Below are 26277 nucleotides of genomic sequence, written 5' to 3'. Positions count from 1 at the left end.
TATATTTTAAGTTCAAAGTTCATAAATTCAATAACTCTTATTAAATTACCCTTTATTTATCTAATCTGTTGTGTCAATCAATGTTTCCGCGTGCACAATAAAATTTTAGAGAAATTAACAGATTACTTTTTCCGGCGACTTAACGTATGCGCGCGGCGAAAGTGTGTCTAAGTGAAAATATTTTATAAAACATATGTGAGGTACGAGCGTTAGGGAAAAAAATTAGACGCATCATATTGTATGAATATCGATATTTAAATTCTAATATGAGCATAGTGGATTCAATATTAGATAATTCTGAATTTCTGTAAACCGTAAATAAATAAATAAATCCTAATTTGACTATTAGGTATTATTTTTCGTATCAAATAGTACCTACCTCCTTTTTTTAAATTGCTTTCTATGAAATACGTTTTGCAACAAATATTCCAAAGCTCATTAATACCAGATACAATTATCCAACATTACAAACACTATCATTATATATTGAAAGGTAAAATAAGAATAATGTAATTATTATTCTTTACAAATTAAAATAGCGAATCTTTAAAAAACTCAATTTATTTAAAAACGTTAATATTTGTATATTTTTCGTTACAAAATTTAATAATAAGTTTGTATTTTGACTCTAAAAATGTAAACAATTTTTTTGTTGCTGCGTTGGTCACCTTGTTTCAGAGTTTGAAGTTTCGGTCGTTTCTAGTTTTAAACCAAACTGCCAAAACTGAGATTTTCCAATGAATGAAGGGATTACAAGCGCTTTAGTAGAAATTTATATAATTCACGTGAAGTTCGACCATTATTGTTGATTCGCCTATCAATTCACTATACAGATATTTAAACTTGTTATTTAAAACAAATTTATGAACATGAAACCAATGTAAGTAGTATTTAAATTAACATTCCTGCAATCTATCATCAGACATACTTAATACATTAACAAATGGTTATGACAGTAATTGAAAATGACTTTGCAAAGAATGTACATAAACATGTTCAATTATTAGTATAGGTATACAACAATTTAGTAATGGATTTTAATTGTTTTTCGCCCTTCTGAAGTAATATCATTTACGTGCATTTCTTACATCTACAACAATAATATGACGTCATTTCATACAATAAAAAAAAAGAAGTTAATTGTATTTATTTCTTTACCAAATTGCCCATTTCGATCTCAATTAGATGCCAAATAATCAGTCGTGAGGAAATGTGTTCTTCGTAGGTAACTGGTTATTATGTTATTGAACTCTCAATATTTGTTGATGATATTTCAATTTGGTACCAAATTTACCGAAATCAAATGGAAATATGTTTTTTTTAAAGGTTGATCATAGATTAGACTGTTTGGGCAAAATTGGACGGTTTTGCGGTACTTCGGAAATGAGTTCCGACTTGTATTCCTGACTGGGGAAAATATTTATTCATAGTTATATTATTTAATATCTGAAACCCAAAATAGATTATCTTAAAGGGTAATAGTGCAACTACACTGCCGTTGTCCGTGTAAAAACCAAATTGTAAATAAGTTAATGTTTCACATCCAGACTACAGATTTTCGGAAAAGGAATAAGGGATAGGTATTGCATTGAAGGATATTTTAGTAATTTAATATTTAAAGAAAGAGCTGTTATTTAAATATTTAATTTGGTTATTAATTATTGGAAGACTAATATTGACAGTTTATTAAATTTATTTTAGCTATTGTACACAAAACAAATACGTAGTCAAATTATTTTACAGCCTAAATCACAAATTTAGTGCTTTAGTTATTAATTTAGCTTATTTACTTGCCTATTTATTAAGTCATTCACCACGGTGCTCACATACGTCTGTTAGCGCCTATGACAGCACTACTAGGTGTTGCTCACGGAATATATGAGTAATTTATTATCAAAAAGGTTTGTAACTTAAGTATTCATCAAGTATAGAGGTTATATATTCATGGTCACTAAATAAGTGTAAAATGAATAAAAAATCTGTACCTCGGAGGCAGACGGATGCAAATCCAAACGTCAAATGTTCCAACATAAGCCTAAAGAATCTACTATCTCTAAGTGATTTTTAATAATTTATATTTTCAGTATCTTTATACATTGGTTCTTTCATTATAAGACTTACATTTCTTCAAAATCAGTGGACATATCAAATGAAACATATCATAATAAAATCAAAATATCATTTCATCAAATTCTGGATTTGCATTTGTCTACCTCTGAGGTACAGAAATAAGTGTTTAAATTAACAAATAAAATATGTGCATTTTGAACACGGGGGAAAGGGTTAAAGTCATTTAATTTATTTATGAACCTCATTCAGTCCATATAGTTGTTATAAATTTTTATTTTTTATATATAGGTATGGTTAAAATAAAATACACTTGAATAAATTAAACCTAGGAAAAAAAATTATAATAATCTGGTATATTTTCAGTGATTGTTTAAATCTAGAAAGACTTGCAAAAAAAAAGTCCAGATCCTCTCACGAGTTTACAATGCGACACAATTGTGACACTGTAATATTTATGTTGGTTAATATGTGTTCAAAATACAGACGTCCTAAAACGCCCGGTAAGCTGCAGAAAACCAGTTCTAAAGACAGCATCCTGCGCGCCCCGGTGAGTGTGTACTGTCGCGTACGCCGCGTGGCCTGCTCCGCCGAGGGCCCGGAGCCCTGCCTGCGTGTCGTGTCTCCCACCACGGTCCGCCTCACCCCGCCCTCTGACTCCCTGCGCTCTAACGGCCACGCCTACCAATACTCATTCCGGGAAGTGTTCACACAAGAAGCTACACAGAATGAGGTATGTTTGATTAACCAACCATCATAATCATTCTCCTTTCCATCCATTGGTGCAGATGATCAGTCCAACGCTTCAAATGCCAGTCCAGTAACAATGAAATATTGCAGTTTAAACAACCTTTAAAAGCCAGGATTCGCACCTAGGACCTCAAGAATGGTAGGAAAACGCGCCAACCACTACACAACGAGGCGGACATATTTCCACTTAGTTTCCTTATTCATGGCTTTTACCTGAGAGCAGCCATCGATTTGAAAATAATTGTCTAATGTTCTGGATTCTATTTCACACAGAACTGTATTCTTAATTCGCCTGGACACAGGGACCAACTATTCTTGTTTAAATTATTAAACAATAAAATGGATTTCTCCATACTCCTTCAACGACTTCCATTTCGTGTACAATCTAGACCGACAAGACAAAATCCGTTATTTTAAACGAACAATGTGTCAACAAATTACAGTAGCCGACAATAAATCAAAGACATCGGGCTTAAGGAAGACACTGCCGGCCTTGTGTCCTTATCATTCATTAATTATACAGATACTGGACTTGTGCGACAGAGACGACGCTCTACAAAGTCCAAGTTAGCCTATTATGGCCGGCAGTCTTTTTCATAAGCCCGATGTCCTTTATTTACTACCTGCTACTGTACGTAAAATATTCCACAGTACCGCGAAACCGTCCAATTTTGCCCTGGATGGATATTTTGCCCAAACAGTCAATTTGGTACCAAATTTACCGAAATCAAATGGAAATATGTTTTTTTAAAGGTTGATCATAGATTAGACTGTTTGGGCAAAATATCCATCCAGGGCAAAATTGGACGGTTTCGCGGTATCTAAAATGTGCAAACAATATGATAGATTTACCGAGTTCAACATTTATCATGTCAATCATTGTGATATGTCATGGGAATATTGAGAGAAGAACTTATTTAGGTCTTCAAAAAATATTGTATCCACACATTTGTACGTACTGTTTCTTTGTTTTATAAAATAAAAATAAACAAATCAACTTGTTTCTTAAAATATACTAAACGTAAATAAGACCTCTATTGGAGAAAGGGTACCAAGTTTTGATTCCTACTTTAGCAAAGATTTTGAGCTACTGGAAAACATACAAGGATATGCTACTTAAATCCCTAACTTGCTGATTAGGATGCCGTATCATAATAAATTTAAAGTACTAGGTCAAAGTTCATTGGATGAACAAAGGAAGCGGAGAAACTTGATAGAGATATACACGATTCTAAATGGTCAGTATAATTGCCCTCTGCCTACAACATTCGGTTCATTTTAACATTCTCATCCATTGCCTATTAAGTGTTTGAGTTAATTTTTAAAACTATGTACATTCATCATCTTACAAAAAGTAATTCTGTTAGTTTAAATAAGTTTGGATTCTATATGAATTTGCTTCATTATTAAATAAGTTTTCGGGTAATTTAGAGCTTGTTACGCGTATCAACATATTGCATCTAAATAAAAAACTTTTTTTAGGTATTCTCAAAGATCGCACTTCCACTTGTTGAAAACCTCATTAAAGGAAAAAATGGTTTGCTTTTTGCATACGGCGTTACAGGCAGTGGAAAAACTTACAGCATGACAGGTGAACATTTAGCTTTATTCATTATGACCACTCCACACTATTTCAATTGAATTATTAAGTTTTTTAAAGTTTAAGTTGACAAAATAATTTCAAATCATGATTATTATTATTTCAGGGGAGCCTCAGAATTCAGGTATAATGCCGCGTTGTTTAGATGTCATATTTAATAGCATCGAATCGGTTCAAGCACGTCGCTTTGTATTTCGTCCTGACAAAATGAATGGTTTTGAGATCCAAGGTGATGCCGATGCAGCGTTGCAACGCCAACAATATCTTTACAAAACAGCGGTGCCTAAGTCAGCAAAGAAGTAAATACACGATTTCTTTCTATTCAATTTATTTCTTTGCAATTTTGTGCTTTTTTAAAGTTGTTTTATTATTTTTTTACTTTGTTTTTAGAAATAACTCTAATCCTGATTTGGCTCTAAGTTCTTCGGAAGTATTCAAAATTCAAGATGTGGACGATGACAATTTGTATGCTGTATTTGTCACATATATTGAAATATACAATAATATTGTATATGATCTGTTAGAAGAAGGATCGTTGGGAAGAAGGTTTGATTTTATTTTACTCTACGTTTGACTCTAACAACGACTGTTATACTGGTCATATTTTTTGAGGAATTCACTAAGCGCTGAGTGCTTTTTTTAATTAACTGCCAAGGCCGCCGTGGCGTAGTCGGTAATACAGCTAACTGTGAAACTGGCGTTGCGGGTTCGATTCCCGCCAGTTGCAAGAAAAAAAATCCTTAAGTTTGTTGAAATTTCCACAACACACTTATTAAGATCAATCTATGCATATCACATTTTCTTTTTATATTTTTATGAACAAATATTGGTTTTAGGAGTCCACTTACAAAAATAATCAGAGAAGACTCTGGTCACAATATGTACGTCCACGGTGTGACTGAAGTAGAAGTAAAGGTAATCAAAAGAATTTTATTATTTAAGTAATGTGAAATTTCAAAAAATATATGACTATATTTATAACTGAATTACAATTTTCGTAGACGAGAGAGGAAGCCCTGGAGGCTTTTTATAAAGGATTAAAAAGAAAGAGAATGGCCCATACTACCCTTAATTCGGAATCTAGTCGCAGTCACTCCGTTTTCACAATAAGACTGGTTCAGGTTAGTTAAATTTTAACTTCTGTTTAAAATTAAATATTGTTTTTATTAGTAGTAATTCATGTATGTATTTTCACTTTTGTATTTTAGGCTCCAATTGACAGTATGGGTGAGGCTGTGGTTCAGGATAAAAAACTTGTTAGTATTGGTCAACTGAGTCTTGTAGATTTGGCAGGAAGTGAAAGGACAAGCAGAACTAATAATACAGGTTAGTTTTAATATGAATTGAATCCACACGCAGAAAAAACATTTGATCACCTGATAAAATATGTGAACTCTGATAAATCAGCTGTATTTTGTATTTGATAGAATATTAGGGTTGTAATGGAGCTTTGCGTCCGCGGTTCAGATTTAGAGAATATTATAGTATAGTTGTTATTTTTGAGAATAACTAAGTATTTTTTATTTGGTCTACATAGTGAAAGACATGATCTAAAAATCTTATTACTTTACTAGTAGGAAACGTTATCCTAGTGATATGCTGATTTGACACAATAATATTATATGTATCTACATAGGAAAATATAAATCGACACATGAAAAAAATTGTTACCGCCATTACCAGTTAGTAATTGGCGTAATTGCTAATGTAAGATTAAAAGAAAAAATATTTCATAGTCCTTGGACTGGTACCTAAAGCGTTAGACAATATACTGCGATTAGTGTACCGATGCAGTGCCCTATGCACCATTAGGTGCGGAAAGGGGATGATAAAGATTAATCATATAGTGTATATTTGCAGATTAAGTGCTGTGCAACTGTCTTTGTAAATAAACGCCGCGCCACGCCGTATCCTGCCATTATCCTATAGTTGGTCTAAGTTATTTTGTGCATGGAATACTAACTTGTTTACTTAGTAGCAAAGAAACTTATTTGCTATATGCGTGTAACACATTAATTCTATGATGTTTTGACACTTTTTACAGGTGGCTATTTTAAAATTGAACAATGACAAAATCATGCGTTATACTTTTTTTATTTTATTTTGCACGATAGCGAGGTTTATATTATATATACCTATACAACAATAGTTTATAAATTAACGCAAATGCCTTAACATCATGTTTAAATTTTTATTCAAATTAAAAAAAAAAAACGTAGCATGAATGCTATTTTTATATTACAACCTGCCTGTCATATTTTGTTTATAAAAAAAAAAAAAAAATAACTTTGAAAATTGTTGTAATTGGGCATATACTAGCATTACGTAGCATATAATACCTTGTGATTTGACTCGATTGGATTGTTTCCTATGGGGCTATGTAAGTCCATAGTCTATGGAAACAAACCAACAACTCTTGAAGCTTTGGAAGACAATATAACACACACCATTTTGAAAATAATGCCGGATTTGAAAAAATGACAAAAAATTGAACCGACGGAATGTGCTAAATAACTGCTTTTCACAGAGGACATTTGTAGGATATCGTTTTCAAAATATTAATGTGTATTTTCATTCTTTCGAACACTGCAACAAATATTTACTAGTTTTATTTCAATTTAAAGTTGTATCAAGCTTATAAAAACATTTAATATTAGCACGTAAAAAAAAAGCTGAGGCTTGTTATTTTTTTTTCATTTATGGATACAATTGCTGTACCAATTTTTTCAAAGACTTGCAAAAAATCTGTGTTTCTGAATGTTAATTAACACCTCAGATTCCATGAAATTTGTGCATAAAAAAAAAAAAAAAACAGAATTGCTTTTTACATTGTGTTTCAGCTGTTTTCATAGATCCTCTCTGTAGGCACTGTATGTATGTATAATATATGCATAGATAGTAAATTTGTAATCAATATATTTGTATCACTTTTCTTTATTCAATTCCAAATACACTGACTATTATGTAGGTATCCTTTTTTTCATATATGTTCTAAGTATTGATTTTACATGTTACCATCATATTTTGTTTTATATTTAAATTCAGGCCGAAGACTCCGTGAAGCAGGTAATATAAACAATTCTCTGATGACCTTGCGGGCATGCTTAGAAGCTCTCAGGGAGAATCAGAACTCCCAACAGCAACTCCGAGTTGTACCCTACCGTGATGCTAAGATAACTCATCTATTCAAGAATTTCTTTGACGGAGAAGGTCATGTGAGGATGGTTGTGTGTGTTAATCCTAGTTGTGAGGATTTTGATGAAACCTTGGTAAGTTAATTTATAATTTGTTAATAACTCGCAGTATGCAAAATTAAGATTATTACTTTTAAAGAGCACTTTAAAAAAACATTTTAGTAAACTGTTTAATTTTTAAAGCATTATCTTTGTGATCAAATATTTCAATGAATGTTAGTAAATATTTGTATGTGAGGACCTATTCATAATTTTTCAGTAGAGACGATTTTCGGTTTCGGATATACATGAAACCATTAGAGATGTTTTTATGCTTTCATAAAATAAATGAGTCGAGATTCATTTTGTGCACTTCAAATATCTATGACATGTGTCTTCGTCCGTTTTTGAAACCTTTGGAACTGCAAGTGTTCATTTTTGAAATGATGTGTACTAAGTCTAAGATTCATAAAACAATGATAAAGGGGGGGTTTATATTCAGTGTACAGAAATACATTTTTATTTCATACTTTTACTACGTTACTCTCTCTCTAAAAATCACAAAGATCACGCCGGTGGTTGATTTTCTGTCTAAAGATTACGAAATAACCGCCACCATGACACTTTAGGGCCCATAATGTATGGAATGTCCACTTTTGATACAAATATGGTGAGTAAATGTCCGTTTTTGATATTTGGTACATATTTAATACCTTAATTTCTACACCAAATGGCCGTTTCTAATATATTTCTTTATTTTTTTTAAGAATATCGTTTTTTATCATAACCAATCTAAAATCCCACTTGGATAAAATGGCAATTGTTCAACTTTGATACTGCGGTCCTCGTATAACCACTTACCAACTTTTTTATGTCTTCCGGCTTCGAGATGTACCCGTCTTTTCGTCAGGACACTAAATGCAAATCCCACTACACACCTTCCCTATAGTAATTGTTTATTTTTATGTTTCAACATAATTGTTTTTAATATTTTACAATTATTTATTTATTTAATGCCTGGCAAACGCAATAATAACCATGAGACTGACTAATCTCCAGTCGATTTCCTTTTGCAGGATTTTTACCTGAGAGTACCGTACCTACTTGCTAAATTTTAATAATGATTTTGATAAAATTATCATTAAAATATCTTTTGTTAAGTTTTCCTATTTTAATTTGATCAGATTGTCGTCCCGTGGCTAGTGTTGCGAACTCATGGATCAGAAGTCTGAGGTTCAAACCTCACTTTACCCTAACTTGATTTCCATTTTCTAAAAGTGAGTTATTTACAACTCGTTGAAAATGGTCACCAAAATTTAAATATTTGGATAAATTATAAGGACGCTAATATTTCTTTTTTTTAAAATAATATATTAACCGAGGTGTTTTTATTGATATTTTTACTAAATTCATTGATTAAGGAGTTTGATAAAAAAAAACAAAAAAAAAAAAAAATGATATTTTATTTGTTTATAACAAAATATTTAATATACCAAATTAGTGTATATGTGTGGTATGAGTATTATGATACCAGAATATAATTATAAAATGGAAATTTCTGTTTTGCAGCAAGTAATGCGCTTTGCAGAAGTTGCTATGGAAGTAGAAGTGGCCAAACCTAAGAATCTTCCTGATTTGGGAGCTGGTATGACTCCAGGGAGACGCAAGGCCAATCTCATATTCAAGCAGGCAAGATCCAAGGTCACAGCAGACGGAATGTAAATAATCTATTAATTTTTATGTGCATGAAACCTTTAAAAGTGTCGCAATAGAAAGACTGAGAATTTGTTATAGAAAATGTGTAAATCTTGGCATTTTCTGGACTTATGACTTGTCATTGGCTGGTTTGATAAGTGATAAATTTATACACTGTAACATTCATAGTTCTGCCTAGTGTTCACAATTTTCAGAAGTCGTATAACAAGAAGTGTGTGTGATTGCAAATTGACAAGGTTTTTGTCATAGGTGACATACGTTGATCATTTGTTATAAATTCAATAAATCCAAAAAAATAAAAACTGGTTGTAAAATAACTGGGAAATGTTAAATGTCTTCTTTCTGTTGCCTTTATCAAAACATTTACAATTTGTATGTTTTGCTTTTTGTTCGCTGTATTTGACCAACTATAACCGGATATGATTTATCTTATTTTTTTTATCATGATACACATATATTTCCAGAGGTGATGGTCAACAACTGGATGTGGACTTGGCTCTGGTATACTCCCTGGGTGGAGACTTTCCCAGTTTGGAGTTGGGAGGACCACGCTGCCAGGAGTTGGTGCAACAGTTGGCGGGACACCTCGAGTTGAGGCTTCAGAGAAGGAGAGCTCTTCTTAGGGATAAAACTATTCGAGGTCTGTGTACAAATATGGCAAAAAATAATTACTGGAAATAGTAGATTTTTTATCCAGCATTATACTATGGTTAATTGTATAGTAATTAATCTCTTTTGTTCATATCAGGGCAGATGAAAAATATAGTTCTGTGTCTGAAATAGAACCAGAATCTTACACAGGTGTTTTTGACACAATGGCTATTCATTTATAAAAATCTTGAAAAAAAAAAGAGTTTCTCTACCATACTTTAAGTCCCGGGTTCGATTCCTGGCAAAGTCAACATGAAATGTTTGTTTAAACATGATTTTTCACTGAAATATTGCACATTGTGCACATCACGACCTTCATTGAGCTGTCTAACCCATCCTCTTACCATTGAATCACTTATCACATGTTCTCCGTACACCTCACAGATCTGTTGATGAATGAGGGCTAGTTTAATGTTCTTCGTATTAAGGAAACAAATAACAGACCTATCTCCTTAGCGATGGGATTTTTAAATTTGATTCGGCATTTTGAACAAGTACCACAAGGCGTACACAACAGTCAGCTAACTCATGATGGCGTTAACTCCTTCTCATTAGGTCAGGGTAAGTATCAAGCATGCGCAAAACTGCAATCGCAGCGCTGCAATGGCAAGAAATCAAACGTACTTTCTGAATACACTTCTTATGTAAACAGCAAAAAAACATCATTGTTTTTGCTTATGTTTGTATTATTTTGTAAAGATGAAAAATTCCGCGACCAACTAGAGGATTTGTTGAAGTCTGCCGTACTGGCTAATACGGAGGCCGCTGCACTTCGCTGCCAACTGGACCAAGAGAAGCATCGCGCTCGAGCCCTGGAGCAGCGTTTGCTCTCCAGTGAGGAGAATGCGGCTCAACTCTCGCGAAAGCTCAATGCCGCTCTGCAGCATGGAGACCTTCTTAAGCAGCAGGTTACTACAACCTCTTTAATTTTTTTGTGTATTTATTCTTACTAACCACCATCATAAGCTCGACCGCCCTGGGTGGGCCTTGGCTGAATCCAGAAGTCTCCTCCATTCTCGTCTGTCTGCTGCCTTTGTCCTTCAGTTTCTTATGTGTGATGTGGATGTATCAACGCTGACAGACATTCTTACTTATATACAATGTTTTTTAGACAGATACCTCAACAGAGATGAAGAAATTCTTCGAGAAAGATGTATGGAATAGATTTCTTCGATTTTCACGGCTGTTTAAATACAGATTTTGTTTTAGTGAGTTATTATGCCTTGTGTCGTTTGCATTCTTTGCCAACATTTCGAGTCCCATTGCAGGGTTCATCATGACTTAATCAACCCTGATTCTTTACACACTGTGTAAAACATTCATAAGTTTGCACATGTTTAAATTTCTATATTTATTAAATTTCTGAGCTTGTAGAATATTCCAAACTTATACTATTACAGCGTGTTCAAAGTTGACGACTTTAATTTTTATGTTGATTTTGAAATGTCTTCAAATGTATTTATATAAAAAATTTATTAACACTCTAAAACTATTACGGAAAATATTTTATTTCTAATCAAAAAATGTTATTATTTTAGTTGGATGATAAAGAAATGAAACTTAGTCAGAAGGTAATAGAAAAAGAAAATCAGAAAAGAAAGTTTACTCACAAAATGGCGAGTGAACATGATAAGATGACTCGGGAACTAGATATGAAGCTCAAAATACAACGAGAAAAGTTGAAGGTAACGCCACAATAATATATTATTTATGGAAAGGAAAATGGTTATTTGTAAACCGGGCCCAGCACAAAAGAGACCTATCCCAGTTTTTCTGTAATATGAAATGTAACAAAAATATGTCATTTTTTTTATATTCAGTCTTCTGTTTTTCTTCGGGCGAAGTTTTGCAATAATCATGGCCGGCCGCACGTGTAAAGCAGCAGTAAAAATCCGATCTCATTAGTCGATACTGTGATCTACATGCAAAATAATACTCACGCTGTCCTACTCTTACTCCTTTAATTAGACCGACAAGGCTGCTTTTAGGGCTCAGCTGGATAGGGGGACTATGCAGAATACAATCTCAGGACGTTACTACAAAAACATACTACACTTATTTTTTATTTGTTTATTTACATACATAAGTTTATTGTACATTATTTGAGACAATAAGTCCCAACTCCATGGAACTAAAAGTCCTGTGCTGAGATGGGACGAGCAATTACACGACACAGACACATGAGTATATCACCACAAATATAGGATTTTTTTTAAATTTTTTTTTATTTTTTATTATACGCCTCCACTCGTTTGCGAGTGATTTTGGGAAATATAGGATTAGAAACATAAAAAATAATTATTAAAAATAAAAAAAACATATATATGGCCCATCAATATGGTAAACAGTAAACTCAAGCATTCGGAAAATCAATCAATCAAATTCCTCCCACTAAGGAAAATCCAGTCCTTAACTCCTTTCTTGAAAATAATTTTTGTCCTTGAGAGCTTAATACCTTCTTCAAAAATATTGAACACTCTCGGTGCGATAAATGAGAGATGTCTCCGAGCAAAAGTCGTACGGGTTTTGGGTATGACATATTTTATGATCTGGGAAAACCTCGTACGGACATTTTGCTGAGACCTCTCCTTATTGTTTGACCAGAAGTGTGTAAGTGCTTCTCTTAGGTACAGTTGTCTCATATCCAGCACCTTCATGTATTGGAACAGCTGTTCTGACGGGTATGTTGGAGGGCGCTGGAACATCATTCTTAATAATAATTTCTGTGAAATTATGAGCGGCTTGAAAATGGATGCCGCACAACCCCCCCAGCCAGCTATTCCATAGGTTGCCGTGGATTGAAACAGAGCAAAGTACACACTTCTGAGAGTGTCAATATCCAGAATGTCTCTAAGAGAGCAGAATAGATGGCACAGCTTTCCCAACCTAGAGTTCAGTGACTGGACCCTAGCCTCCCCTCGCAAATTCCTATCAATGATAACACCAAGGTATTTTATGGAATCTACCCGTTGCAGAAGTTGGTGTGTTTTATCACAGTAAATTCCTAGATTAAGCGTATTGCTTGATAGTGAATTATTATTATGATATATTATTACCTGGGGTGGGCTAGACATCAAAATGTCTTCAATCGTCCCGCATTAAGTGTGGATTATGTATTGACAGATATTGAGAATTATATTTAAAGAATGTTAATAAAAATATTATATTTAGTTACATGTTTTTTATCATCTGACCCAGCCCTCGTTACCAACTGCAATAAATAGGACCCATCAGGATGATTCTAAAGAGCCCAAAGTTAATAGGTTTGCTAGTAAAAGTGGATAAAAAATAGCTTTAGTATTTGGTCTGAAGAAAAACAAGAGGCAATATATTTTTATGTTAGCCACTGATATTCAATATAAAAATTCCACATTTCTGCTACACTTTATTTAACAAAAAAACTGGCATATGTCTCTTTCGTGTCGGGCCTGGGTAAATTTTGTATGGGCCATGACCCTTCTCCTTTAGTGCTTAATATGATTGTTATTTTTATTTGCATTATAGAATTTAGTCTTAAAAAATTATCTTCTACTTTTTAGAAAACTATCCAAGAGAAAGATGATAAGTTACGCCTGGTTAAACAAATTTTGACATCTGAAGATAGTAGAATCGCCAGCAATAATGAAATAGACAACGCTAGTGAAGTTGAAAAGTCTTCAGAAGGTGCACCAAAGCCTGAAACTGTTGTACCACCAACTTCAAAACGAGTAAGTACTTATTATTTTTGTAAGGTTTGTGATATTATGGGATTAGCATGAGAAAGACAGGCCGAATGTGTCCAGCAGCATCCGATTGTACGGGCATTCGGTTTTCTACCCTAATAATAAGACAACAATCTAATACTAAACTAGCCAATGACAGATCATAAGCCCTGTTAATGCCTAAAATTCCATATTCTCTTCTCAAAAATGTTCTCCATGGTAATTTATATCAATTTTGATAAACTCCCCAAGGGGTATAATATAGTCCTTTTCTACAAATGTTACAAACTTGAAACGTAGTGTAGTGGTCGGCGTGTTTGCCTATCATGCTTGAGGTCCTGAGTTCGATTCTTGTGAAGGGTCTACGGGGAATATTTTGGTTTTAAAGGTGGTTTCCCACTGCAATATTTGACTGTCCCTGGGCCGCGATTAAGTTAAAGACATCATACCTTTACCTCGATGTCATAGTTGAAGATAAATTTTCCCGTGCAATTACAAAGATACACTACCAACGATCTATCTTCAAATTTTGGGTAGGTACATCGATATGTACCAAGGGGGCACGTATGCCACGGTACACATATCTACGCACTAAAATGACATACCTTCATTACGACGTTGAGCATACCATATTGGTAATTGTCAAAAGTCATATTCAAGCAAAATGTGGAAATTTATATTAGAGCGATCGGCCTGTCGAACTGGAGGAGAGCCGCGGGGTGCAGGGACGAATGGAGACAAATTCTGGAGGAGGCCAGGGCCCACAACGGGCTGTAGCGCCACTGATGATGATGATATTCAAGAAAGCATTTTTTGCTTTAATTGGGATTTATTTGAGTTTGTAATCACATTGAAGTAGCCACTTTTTATCACATAAGCCTATTTAATATATTAATGAGAACTAATTTAAATTTGAATTAAATAAGGAAAGCAGTGTAAATTTTCGGTGTCATTTATTGGTTGCCGAGGTAGATAGTACAGAAGTTAATTATACCATCTCGGTATGTATCGATGAAGATAGCCTTTCTAATTGCCCCCCTGGACTGGTTGAAAGGGAAGACTGATCACCTTACCTTCCCGTAATACATGACCGAGATTCACTGCATTTTCTTTACTAATGCAGTGCCCTATGCATCATCAGGTGCACGTTAGGGTTTGATGATGATGAAAGTGTTGTTTTTTAAAATCAAGTGTAAAAGCACCACAATTCATTATCATCATCAGCCTTACTCAGGCCTCCCTTTCCGGCCTCCTCAATTCTTTGTCCATTAATGCCCCACCACCCTTCTTCAATCGTCAAACCATGATGGTCTGACAATTCATTATGTGAATTGGGAAGAGATGTAGTTAATAATTAAAAATGATAGAAACAGCTTCATGTCGAATGAAATGTCGACTAGTGTATTTCTATTGGCGATCACTGGATTATTAGTAATCTAAAATTGTCAATTTTCTGCTATTAAGATCATTCATGGGGGATATTAAAGTTTCCAACTCAAATTACTATGTGTATTTATTATCTTATCAACCATGTTTCCGAAATTACAGACTGCTTCTGAAATATTTGTTGAACCCACACCCTCCCTACCACTAAATCCACTCGAAGATCCCCCAACCCTTGAGAGTGAAATTTCTTCTATCAACCCACCATCTCAGTCTCCTAAACCAATCTGTAAACACTCCTCGGTAAGTTCAAACCATTCTCGCTTCAGCATTAATTTTTATTTAAGCATATTATTTTGACTATATAATTATTCAACTTACAGTTATCCGTGATATGTTTCACAAAGTGCTTTTTGTCTTGATAATTCAAAACATATTAGTAAATTTAATATTACACAGCCAATTATTATAAAATTCAAAGCATTATTTCTGTTTATTTTAACAAAGTTAATTAACCTATATCTAAACAGATTTATGATACTATGATACAGTAAGCCAGGTCTACATGGGTCAGATATTAGAAACATCACTTTGTGTCATTCCAACAAAAGCAATATTACGGATGATTGAACTGATAATTAAAGGCCGTTTACATGTGGACAATACAATATTGTTCTGCCCCTTGACTTGACCATTGTCCACGTTTAAACAGCAATTCCAATAAATATTGTGTCGTAAATACACAAATTGGATGAAATATGTGGCCAAATTCCAAAAACATAAAACACGTCCTATTTTTCAAACAATATTTGAGCCAATATCTGCACGCGCATCCTACTATTATATTATTAACCGTCATCTGTCAAATTCAATTTTCAAGGCGTATTAAATAATTTGTTGTTGCTTGTGTAATTTTATTTATGCAATACACAAATTGAGTAAAAACTAACAATAAAACTAAATAAATAAGTAAAGAGATATAAATCAAAGTTAATGAGAGAATAATTAGTCAGTGAAATTTAAAAAAACATTTAATTTTTAACAAGCATTTCTTTTCAAAATTTAAAACCGTGATTTAAAAACGCTGTGTTAAATAATGTTAATCATCATCATTCTATGTCCGCTTCCTTGTCGGATCATATGGTGTCCACAAAGAGCCTTTATGCATCTCTCTGTCAGCTGCCAGTTCCTACGCATACTCCCGAATAAGGTTCGCGTCCCATAGTTCTGACTTGAACTGCCGAACTGAATTAATCTGATTAATTCAGATAAAAATCCATTTATTACAATACAAGTAAAAGTTCACGGCATTTTTCTTTGAATGTGTTTTATTCAAAAGGGAGTTGAAGAGATCATAAATCCAGTTAATCAACATGGGTTTCCGTCAATATTTACTGAGGAAGAAGAAAACCACTTTTCAGAGTGCATTCTATTATTGGGAGAGTATGGTTTTCCATGAACTGAATTTGATTTAAGAATTGTCGCAAAAGCCTATAATTCAGTGTCATAACAAAATTAGAAAAAAAAGGTTCCGTTGTGTCTGCCATGCAAAGATCAGTTAAAAGCTGGAAGTGGCCAAAGCCTGCAGATGAAATGGCTTACAAATAGGGCGATGTATTAGGGTGTATGTGCCCACCAAAAAAAAATTAAAGACGAGAATTTTTCTCCGTTCCTGAATAGGACCAATTATGGGGAACTTAGATAATGTTAACTAATATTATTACATTTTCTCGCTAAAATGGGCTTTATACCTATTTTTTATTGTGTTTTTAATTGTATTGTGATTTTAATATTGTGTTTTTAATAATTGTTGGTGAGACTTTGTATTAGGTACCCATATAAGATTAAAAATTATAATATTTTTAAAAAGTTTCAAATAAAAAGCATAATCAAAGCTTAGTTAAAATTTATATGAATAAAAATACACCTGATTAAAAGCTAAAACTGTGTTTTTATTAAACTTTGTATATCTCTGAGTAGAGCAATGTTAGAGACGTAATATGAGACAATGTTCTGTGGCAGAAATAAAAGCAACTCTAAGTTGAAGAAATCATGGAGCAAAGTTTCCCGCGTTCAATGCATTCTTTGCTCCAAAATAAAAGTTTTAAAAATCGTGACTTAACAGCTCATTTTTATTTTCAAATCATCTCAGCTAAAAGTAAAGAGTTCTTTTATTCACTTAAATATTATGGCCAGATCCAAATACTCGTATTTGAAAAATGCAAACAATTTTTACAAATGTGGAGCCAATTTTGGAGCAAAGTAGCCCCTTACTACGGTATGTTGGTTGTTGATCGCAAAAATAATAATATATTGTTAGTTGTCAGTAACGGCGTCGTCACTAAATAGCTCGGTTTGCGAACTGTCAAATGTCATACAGCCTGTAGTCTGTAATAGCCTCGAACACTACATACTGCGCATGCTTACGCGCAAGAAACTGCCTAATGTAAAACAGCTAGTAAAATGGCCCAAGATTTGGCACAATAATTATTGTTCAAAAAAGTGTGAAAAAGATCTTGTACTATTTTATGCCTAATGTAAAACGGCCTCAACTCACTTTCTTAGAAAAAAATCTTTTCTTATTAATAAAATCCATATTTAGGATTAACCCACTAAGCCTCTATTTAGAAGCTTGTCAGCAGGGGGGAAAGAGGGGATATGGAAAGAGGTTAAGAAAAATTCACCACAATACCCAGACCAATTGAGAAAAAAATCTTTCTAGAATTTTTTTCTTGCAACTGGCTGGAATCTAACCCGCGATGCCGGTTTTACAGTTAACCGTCTAACCAACTGTGCCACGGCGCCTGTCACACATTTAGTTTGTGTAAAATCACTAAAATTAATTTAATATGCCGATCGGTTTCAGAACATGACTGTTCCTCTGTCAAGGCTTATAAATAAACAAACACTAAATATTTTAAATCTTACCAAACAACAAGTTACTTTAAAGATTTAAATAACAGTCCTTTACTAAAAATGTTTAATAATCAAAAATAAAATGCAATCCTTTACCTACTCCTATTTTTGGGAAAATCATACGAATGTAAATATTGATTTTTTAACGTTATATTATTTATCTTTTCTAATTGTTTTCTAAAGTGAGAAAAACAACATATTTGTATTTAACAAACTGCTAGTTATGCTGCTAGTTATGCTGCTAGTTATGCTAACAAATTATGTTCTAATTCCTGTATGTGTGTTCCCAGGGTTTTGCTGTGTCCAATCCTCGCCACCGAAGATCTCTGTCTGCCGATGCGGGTGGCTCGGATCGCTGGCTGCAACATTTACCCAAACCTACTGTACCTATGGGTACTGTGATGCAACCTTACCTACCAAACAGGAAATCAGTCACTAAACTTTTAAACATTAAGGTACTAACAATACTTTTAAAATGAGGAAGTTCAATGCTTTTCTTATACATGGTAAAAATTAGATCATTTAATTGCACTACAAGTTTCTCGAAAATGTTTTAAAAACAGAATGATAATGGTGTAAATAAAAATAAACTGCTTTGCAACGTCACAGGTTTGTGACCACGCGTTTGCAATAGTCAATAAATTATAACAATTTTATATTGTTGTGGCAATCATGATTACAATCGTCAATCGTTTCCAGGGTTGCCATGTTTTTTCACGTTTAATGTATTCGGGGTACAAATTGTAATTGAATGGGATTCAAGTTTTAAATTTCAGAAACAATCTGTCGTTCCTACAAACTAATCCTCAATAATCTCATTACTATCATAAACATACACATCATATTTATTGTTCAATTTACCACTTATTTCTGTTGGTTAAGGGTCCTCTGCTCTGTTCATACACATTATTTTATATATGTATGTATAAAATGTGCTAACATGTTCATTTTAGGATATTACAAACTCCAAGACATCAAATTACTGTCTGCTTTCTCAGGAACAGGATACAGATGGTGAACTTGAAACTAAATTATATAAGGTAACATCACTAACCTACTTTATATAAATATGCATGTTATAATTGGAGGTTGATAAGTGATCAAAATATATAAATAACTCTCCTTCCTATAGGTGTGTATTTAAACATTGGAGGTTGTAAAATCTTTGAAGATATTAAACAATTTTATATATTTTCTGATACATTACTGCTTAACCTTACATCTATTATTCTCTTTTTAAAAGACCTTCAATTCAATGTCTTTACTAATACATAGTCTATGGTTTCTCACAAAAATAACTGGTTTGTACTAAATCCATTTTTACCAATAAATCAGTAGCTTTTCACTCCATATCAGATATCGCGCATCCGATAAAATAAAAGCACAATTTCCAGGAGAGCCTAAAATTAAATTAACATGTGGTCTTGATAACTTTTTTTTCATGCTTTATAGCTATGCCGATGTGTTGTATATATTTACAATTGTCTTAAAAAATGCTACATCTTTTAAGGAAAATCTCAATTGTCATAAGGAAGCAAATAAGCATCAGTGTGTCATATAAGCCGCTTTCAAATAAGTGTTAGTGTGTCATACAGCCATCAAGTGGGCAAATTGTAAAGCTTTAATCTTGTAAAATTTTACCATGTTATGAGATTTTTTGGATTTGACGATATACACCCGGAATTTCTCAAAAGTAGTATCACAGGCATTATTGGCCCTTAACTCAAATTAATGACCAAAGTGTGGAAACAAGAGAGGTGCCCAAAAGACTGGGTGAACGGGGAGATCACCGCATTGCATAAAAAGGGGAATCCATTGAACTGTGATAACTATCGTGGCGTCATGCTACTTAGTTGCAACAAGTTCGAGGACCCATTATGCGACCAGGTGGGTTTCCTACCTGGTAGGTCATGTGCGGATCATATCCACAACATTCGCTGTATTCTACAGGAGAACAAGGAACTTAGGAGAATAGTTCCTTGGCTATGTGCTTTATAGATTATGAAAAAGCATTCCATAGTCCGCATAGACCTCCACTCCGGAAAATACTAGAAGCATATGGGATGCCTATAAAACTAATTGAACTTATTAAAGCCCTTACCTCAAGTAGCGAATGCCGAATCAGAATTAACGATGTTATCACAGATTGGTTTGAGGTCGCCACCGTCTTGCACCATTCCTTTTTATAATCCTTTTGGACTTCATCCTTAGAAAAACAATTCCACTAGATTGAGGAATATCCACCACCCCCTTCCAAAATCTCTGCAACCTAGAGTATGCCGATGATGCGGTTATAATTGACGATTCAGTCGGGGGTCTTCAGGTCACTGTAGATAAGCTAAATAGGTACTCAACATGCATGGGTTTAAAAATCAATATTGCAATAATCCATGTACTGTGTAATACTTCGTGCCTTGATGCTCAAAATCCCCTGACTCTGTCAAACTAAATCATCGAAAGGGTCAAATACCTGAGAGTATATGTTACAGAAAATCACAGCTTTCAAAAAGAACTAGAAGTAGCAAGCACCACATTCAACAGTAAAAAGGCTGCCTGTAGATCGGATATTTACTCAGTAAAAACCAAATGCCGCCTATGTAACCCCTGCAAAACACCTATTCTCCTCTACGGATGCAAATTGTGGCATCTCACTGGGGCCCAAAACAGCAAAAATCTAAGTTTTGAGAATAGGTGTCTCAGAACTTTGTTAGGAATGAAGTAATAAGAGAACGGACGCAGCAAACTCCGGTGACAACTGTCGTCAATCGGAGGCGATACAGTTGGCTAAGCCATACACTGCTGATGCCTTCTGAGAGCCTTAACCACGCTTGCCTACTTAACAGGGCATCAGGTTCTTGACGTCCTAGACGTCCACTGCTGACTGTTCAACGGCAGTTTATGTCAGAACTTCGGGACGAGAACCCGACTTGGGAGGACGCAAAGAAGTTGACAATTTTTGGAAAAAATTTTGAGAAGGGAATATGGAAGTCTAGGCATTTACAGGGCTTATGACCTGTCATTGGCTGGTTTAAGTGGCCACTTTACACACTGTGTAACATTCACCATTCACCATCCCTCTCTGTTGAAATAAATTTAAATATGAACAACTCCCTAGGGAGGAAATCCAGCCAGTCTGCAAGCATTTGGACATACTCAAACGTTGTTGAATTACTACCTGGTAAAAGAAGAAGTATAAAAATTGAAAAATTGTTTTCAGGCGTTGCCTAGTAGGTGATTTGGTTCAGCCGGATGAATCTCACCCACGTGATAAAGGTTTCAGCTCTTTTACTTCACAAAAGTCAACAGATGGAGGAGTTGAGGAAATATGGATGTTCAAACTTGGGCAGAATGGTGAATGTTACACAGTGTGTAAAGTGGCCACTTAAACCAGCCAATGACAGGTCATAAGCCCTGTAAATGCCTAGACTTGCATATTCCCTTCTCAAAAAATTTTCCCTCTCTGTTGAAATAAATTTAGATATATTTTACATTTATTTGTTTATAAATTTGTATAAACCACTTATTTTTTTTTTTTAATTACACTTCGACCGGTTTCGAGGTTACTACCTCATCGTCAGGAATTTAACTAACTTATAATTACACGCGTTGCTATTTATATAATAAAATATTGTATGAAAGAGACAGAAAATTGAAAGAAAGAGAGAGAAAGAAGATAAAATAAATCATAACGGGAATAGTTTTAAAAGAGGACTCGGACTCTTTTAAAACTATTCCCGTTATGATTTATTTTATCTTCTTTCTCTCTCTTTCTTTCAATTTTCTGTCTCTTTCATACAATATTTTATTATATAAATAGCAACGCGTGTAATTATAAGTTAGTTAAATTCCTGACGATGAGGTAGTAACCTCGAAACCGGTCGAAGTGTAATTTAAAAAAATTAAGTGGTTTATACAAATTTATAAACAAATAAATGTAAAATGTCATACCACAAAGTGAAAAATGTTTTTAATAACAATAATAGATATATTTTAATTTATGAAAAACTTTTGAACTCGTAGAATCAGTGTTCAAGAAAAAAAAGTTGGGTTACATTAAATAAAAATAATTAAATGATAATGAATGTCTAAATTTATTGCAACAGAAAAAGATAACATTTTTGAGAAGGGAATATGGAAGTCTAGGCATTTTTAGTGCTTATGAACTGAACCTTGAGCTGGTGTATGGGGCCACTTTACGCACTGTCTAACATTCACCATTCTGCCTATGTTTAAACATCCACATTTCCTCGACTCGTTCATCTGTCGACTTTTGTGATGTAAAAGAGCTAAAACTTTTATAGATGTGGTTGGGATTCATCCATCATTCATGCTTCTTCTTACACCAGTTAGTTTGTAATTAATGCACTTCATTATCGTATTCTTCTCGGCCTTGTGGTGCAATGGTCAGCGCGTCGACATGGTTGGTATAAAATATTTTTTTAAAAGGTGGTTTTACACTAAAAATATTTCATAGTCCCTAGACTGGTACCTGAAGTATGATGCTGATCATCTTACTCTCTAAAATGATCAAGATTCACCCGCGATTGGTGTGCCAATGCAGTGCCCTATGCACCATTAGGTGTAGAAAAGGAATGATGAAGATTCTTTTCAATAGACATGTGTAGTTCGCGAACGACCCGGTCATACTGACATTGTCAGAACATTGAACTAGAAATATGTTTCTTTCATCTCGTTCAGTTAGTTTCTGAACGAAAAGAGCGTTGAACTAAATGGATCTTCGCTTCGTTCTGATCTTTGTATCTTTTGTATCATTCGTATCTTTTATATCTCTAGCTCATTTAATTCATTCATTTGCAACCACTGTGTCCGTATTCCGTGTCACCATATGGTATGCGTAGTTAGTAGATAGGTTAAGTATAGATAAATTATTTTAAGTTGAGGCCACACATACATAGTCATTTTCTCTATCTATAAACATTTCCGAAGTGTACAAGTGTGTGTTTGTTGAACACGTAGGCCCAATTAATATGAATTGTCCAAATCCAAACAGCACGATAAAACTATGGCAGATTGAGATTTATTGTTCTATTTTGTATTTATTTCAAATGTATTCAGGAGCTACTCTTGTAAACACTTGTCCCCTATCATCTCAAAATAAATAAAACTAACTATAAAGCTTAATACTTGTACATGTAAACAAATATTCTCTTTGTTAATAAACCCTACTAAAAATATAAGAAATAATTCATATTTTTCCATACAAAACCAGCAATCATTTTTTAAAATATACATATATTATTTTATCATAATTCCCGTTCCGCACCTAATGGTGGATACGACACTGCATTGGTACACCAATCGCAGTGATTCTCGATATATTTTTTTACATGAAGGTATGATGATCAGTCTTACGCTTCACTTGTCAGTCCAGGGACTTTGAAATGTTTTAGTGTTAAGCATCTTTTTTAATTAAATATTTCATGTCAACCATGTCGCAGGCGTAGGCAAATGCACTGATTACTGCCCCGTGAGGCTGACTATATATTATTTACGTAATTCAAAAATAATTTTGAAAAAAAAACTTTGACTTTTTTTAAATAGTTTAAAAATATATTAAATTATTTCAAGCACTATAAGGAAGCTAGAATTTCGAACATTCATTCGTTTTGTAGCTGCTAGACGTGCAGAAATCTAGCTTCTATCTCGTACTCGCACACATTCCGCTCAAGTGATCAAAAGAACTGAACGAACTAGAGACTCAAAAGAAACCAAGAAACAAATCATACGAAAGATACGATGATACAAATGATATGAAAATGTGAAAGATGCGGAGATATGATGACCTAAATGAGCCAAACGAGCTAAAGATACATTCGTTCAATTGAACTATTTAAAAGATTCAGTCACTTTAAAGATACAGATCAAGCTACACATATCTTTTCGGTTACAGGGTCTTACCCACCCCTACTTCTCAATATTTGAGAACACAATTCAACTTCTTTTAATTTTTTTTCCTTTTTTTAGAATTAATTACATGTTTAGTGTAATAGTTCTGATTTTATTTTATGTTATTTTCTAAATTGCTTTATGTATTTTTAACTGTATTGTAAGAGCCCTCTGGGCGTTTATCAAATAAATAAACTATTTAAGAACGTAATCCGAATAGTTTATTTTAAGATTTATTCAAACTACCTCTTCAAAATTATCTATAGTTCTATGGCGAATTTTTTAATCTCACAAGTAGTTAATTGTAATAAAAATATGTGAGTTTTATTATTTTTTTTATTCAATAATTACATAATTCATCCACCGTCGTAATCATTGAATGACTTATAAACCATTATTTCTCTTCTAGGGTGACATTGTTCCAACTTGCGGAGGAGGCGCTCAAGTGATTTTCAAAGATGTGGAAATGCTTAAGTTGTCGAATCCATCTGTTACTCCATCGGGCACCAAAAGGGAAAGCGACGACTCGCCTTTTAAAAGAATGGGAAATGAAAATAAGAGACCTCGAGTGTAGTTGTGTTTTGCGCTATATTATTATGATTATTTTTTTAATTTTCACAACCATTCCAAGTTTCACAAATCAATTTTGTTTCTTTTCTTATAGCCTTATATTAATTAAGAATCTTGTAAACCCACTTTGAAATTAAAATTGTATTATTCGATTTTGTTAGTACATGTGGTTTTTAATTTTGGCTTCCATTATTACTTTTTTCTTGAAAATTTTTTATGTTTACTTGTTTTCTTTGGGTAAATAAAAAATGTATAGTATAAATTTTGCAAATAATTGAGGGCGCTGGTGTTTTTATGAATTTCCTCCTATGAAAACACATTAAAAGCAGCAGTACTCAATTATAGTATTCTTCACAAAACAAGCCACTTAAGATTTTGGTGTTGACAGCATAAAAATCAGCTGCAGTTCCGGTTTTTATTGTTTTCTTCTCTTTTTTTAACATACTGTCTTATTAACATAGTATAATTATATGCATTTGCAATGTTTATATCACGTCATCTAACTTTTATGAAAAGTTTATTACATATTATAAATGTTCTTTTATGTGATTTTTTGTGGTACAGTGTACTTAATAATATATTAGCCTCATATTTAACTAGTACCTATATTTAATTAAGTGTTTGTAAATACATAAATATATACATAATATTTATTGTTTGTGTATCGAATTTTCATATAATTCAAAATGTTAATCAGAATTTCGACACTAGATGATTATTAGTATTATTGCATTCAATTACCAACTAAATTGTAATACATAATATTTTGACTAAAAGAAAATATTGAAATATACAATGATAATATAAGTGAGATACCCACAAAGTTGATTTTCAAATTTTCCATTTACACTTATGTATTTGCAAACAATAAAAAGAAAAATGATATTTTTGTTATATTTTGATTTCATTTTATTCCAAATTAACAGGAAGCAAAGTACATAAATATAGTAATATTTTTCCTATTTGTGTATATATGTCTATATAAAGTTCTTTTCATTTTTAATAAAACCACTTTGTCCAAGATGAAATGTAATAATAATTTGTCAGAAAAAAAATTAACTACTCAAAAGATACCATATTATTATCTGTTTTATTCATTTAACGTAATGTAAATACTGAGATAAGAATCTTTAGATATTTATTTTAAAACTAAAATTTACTTTATTTTGCAGGCTTCTTAAAAATGTTAATTAATATTTTCTGAATAAAATTTTTAAAAAAGGTATCCATATTCCTCAAGAATTTGCCTATGAATATAAAATTTTCAGATTTTATAGCTCTCATTTTTGCATGTGTATTGACTACACAGCACAGCAAGGCGAGTGTTTTTTTTAGCACAGTAAGGGAAGGATTAACAGCATTCAACTCCCAATTTTTTAAAAACCATTCGCATTCTAAAACATTTATTAGGATTATTTGAAAGTTACTTTTTTATTATTTTATAATTTATTAACAGTCTAGCTTTTATTTTCCAAAAACAATATTGTATTAAATTTATTTATTATAAATGCTTAAAATATTATTTAGTTGTCAAATTATTGATTGCAATATTTTGCTGTAAGTTTACCATTGTTTTTTTTTTATTATTTCATTTTTCTAGTATGTGTTTTGTTTATGGATTATTTAAATAAAAGCAATTAGTATTTTTTGCATATATTTAAAACCGTTGTTTTCCTCCCATGTCGTATTTTTTTGTAAATAAAATATGTATGAACTTTTTAATTTGCCGCTTACCTATACAAATACATTTAAAAAAAACATTTTTGTAGTTTCATTGTTTATAAAAGGGTTACTTTACGGGTTCGATTTACGCCGATTTACAATTACGGTGGGATTCGACACC

The 26277-nt window shown here is 33.0% G+C and overlaps 1 protein-coding gene and 1 long non-coding RNA gene across 4 annotated transcripts in view; both read left to right on the top strand.

Moving 5' to 3' along the window:
• Nucleotides 1–26277, top strand: part of LOC148282294 (uncharacterized) — a 232300-nt gene that overhangs the window by 202899 nt on the left and 3124 nt on the right. The gene's annotated exons all lie outside the window — the stretch shown is intronic.
• Nucleotides 687–26266, top strand: pav (kinesin family member pavarotti). Of its 3 annotated transcripts, XM_088225319.1 has the most exons (18): nt 687–880; nt 2554–2800; nt 4300–4408; nt 4524–4716; nt 4808–4963; nt 5254–5332; nt 5419–5538; nt 5626–5743; nt 7463–7686; nt 9160–9308; nt 9771–9946; nt 10657–10865; nt 11496–11642; nt 13497–13664; nt 15207–15344; nt 18248–18412; nt 18911–18997; nt 24274–26266. In XM_088225319.1, the coding sequence occupies exons 1-18, from the start codon at nt 864–866 to the stop codon at nt 24436–24438; spliced, it is 2667 nt and encodes an 888-aa protein (XP_088081445.1). In that variant the 5' UTR covers nt 687–863; the 3' UTR covers nt 24439–26266. The 3 variants fall into 3 exon arrangements, with proteins under 3 accessions (XP_088081445.1, XP_088081447.1, XP_088081446.1); XM_088225321.1 differs by lacking the exon at nt 15207–15344; XM_088225320.1 differs by lacking the exon at nt 18911–18997.

This window comes from Micrasema longulum, unplaced genomic scaffold (assembly GCF_059751315.1).
Source record: "Micrasema longulum isolate JH-2025_06_02 unplaced genomic scaffold, ASM5975131v1 h1tg000341l, whole genome shotgun sequence".
Lineage (NCBI taxonomy): Eukaryota > Metazoa > Arthropoda > Insecta > Trichoptera > Brachycentridae > Micrasema > Micrasema longulum.
This window is presented reverse-complemented; position numbering and strand designations above follow the sequence as displayed.

Bases quoted from the DNA above. Each gene is read 5' to 3' on its own strand.
- pav (XM_088225319.1), top strand. The intron at 5,744-7,462 runs GTTAGTTTTAAT...ATTTAAATTCAG, and splicing joins AAGCAGAACTAATAATACAG to GCCGAAGACTCCGTGAAGCA. The intron at 18,998-24,273 runs GTAACATCACTA...TTTCTCTTCTAG, and splicing joins TTGAAACTAAATTATATAAG to GGTGACATTGTTCCAACTTG.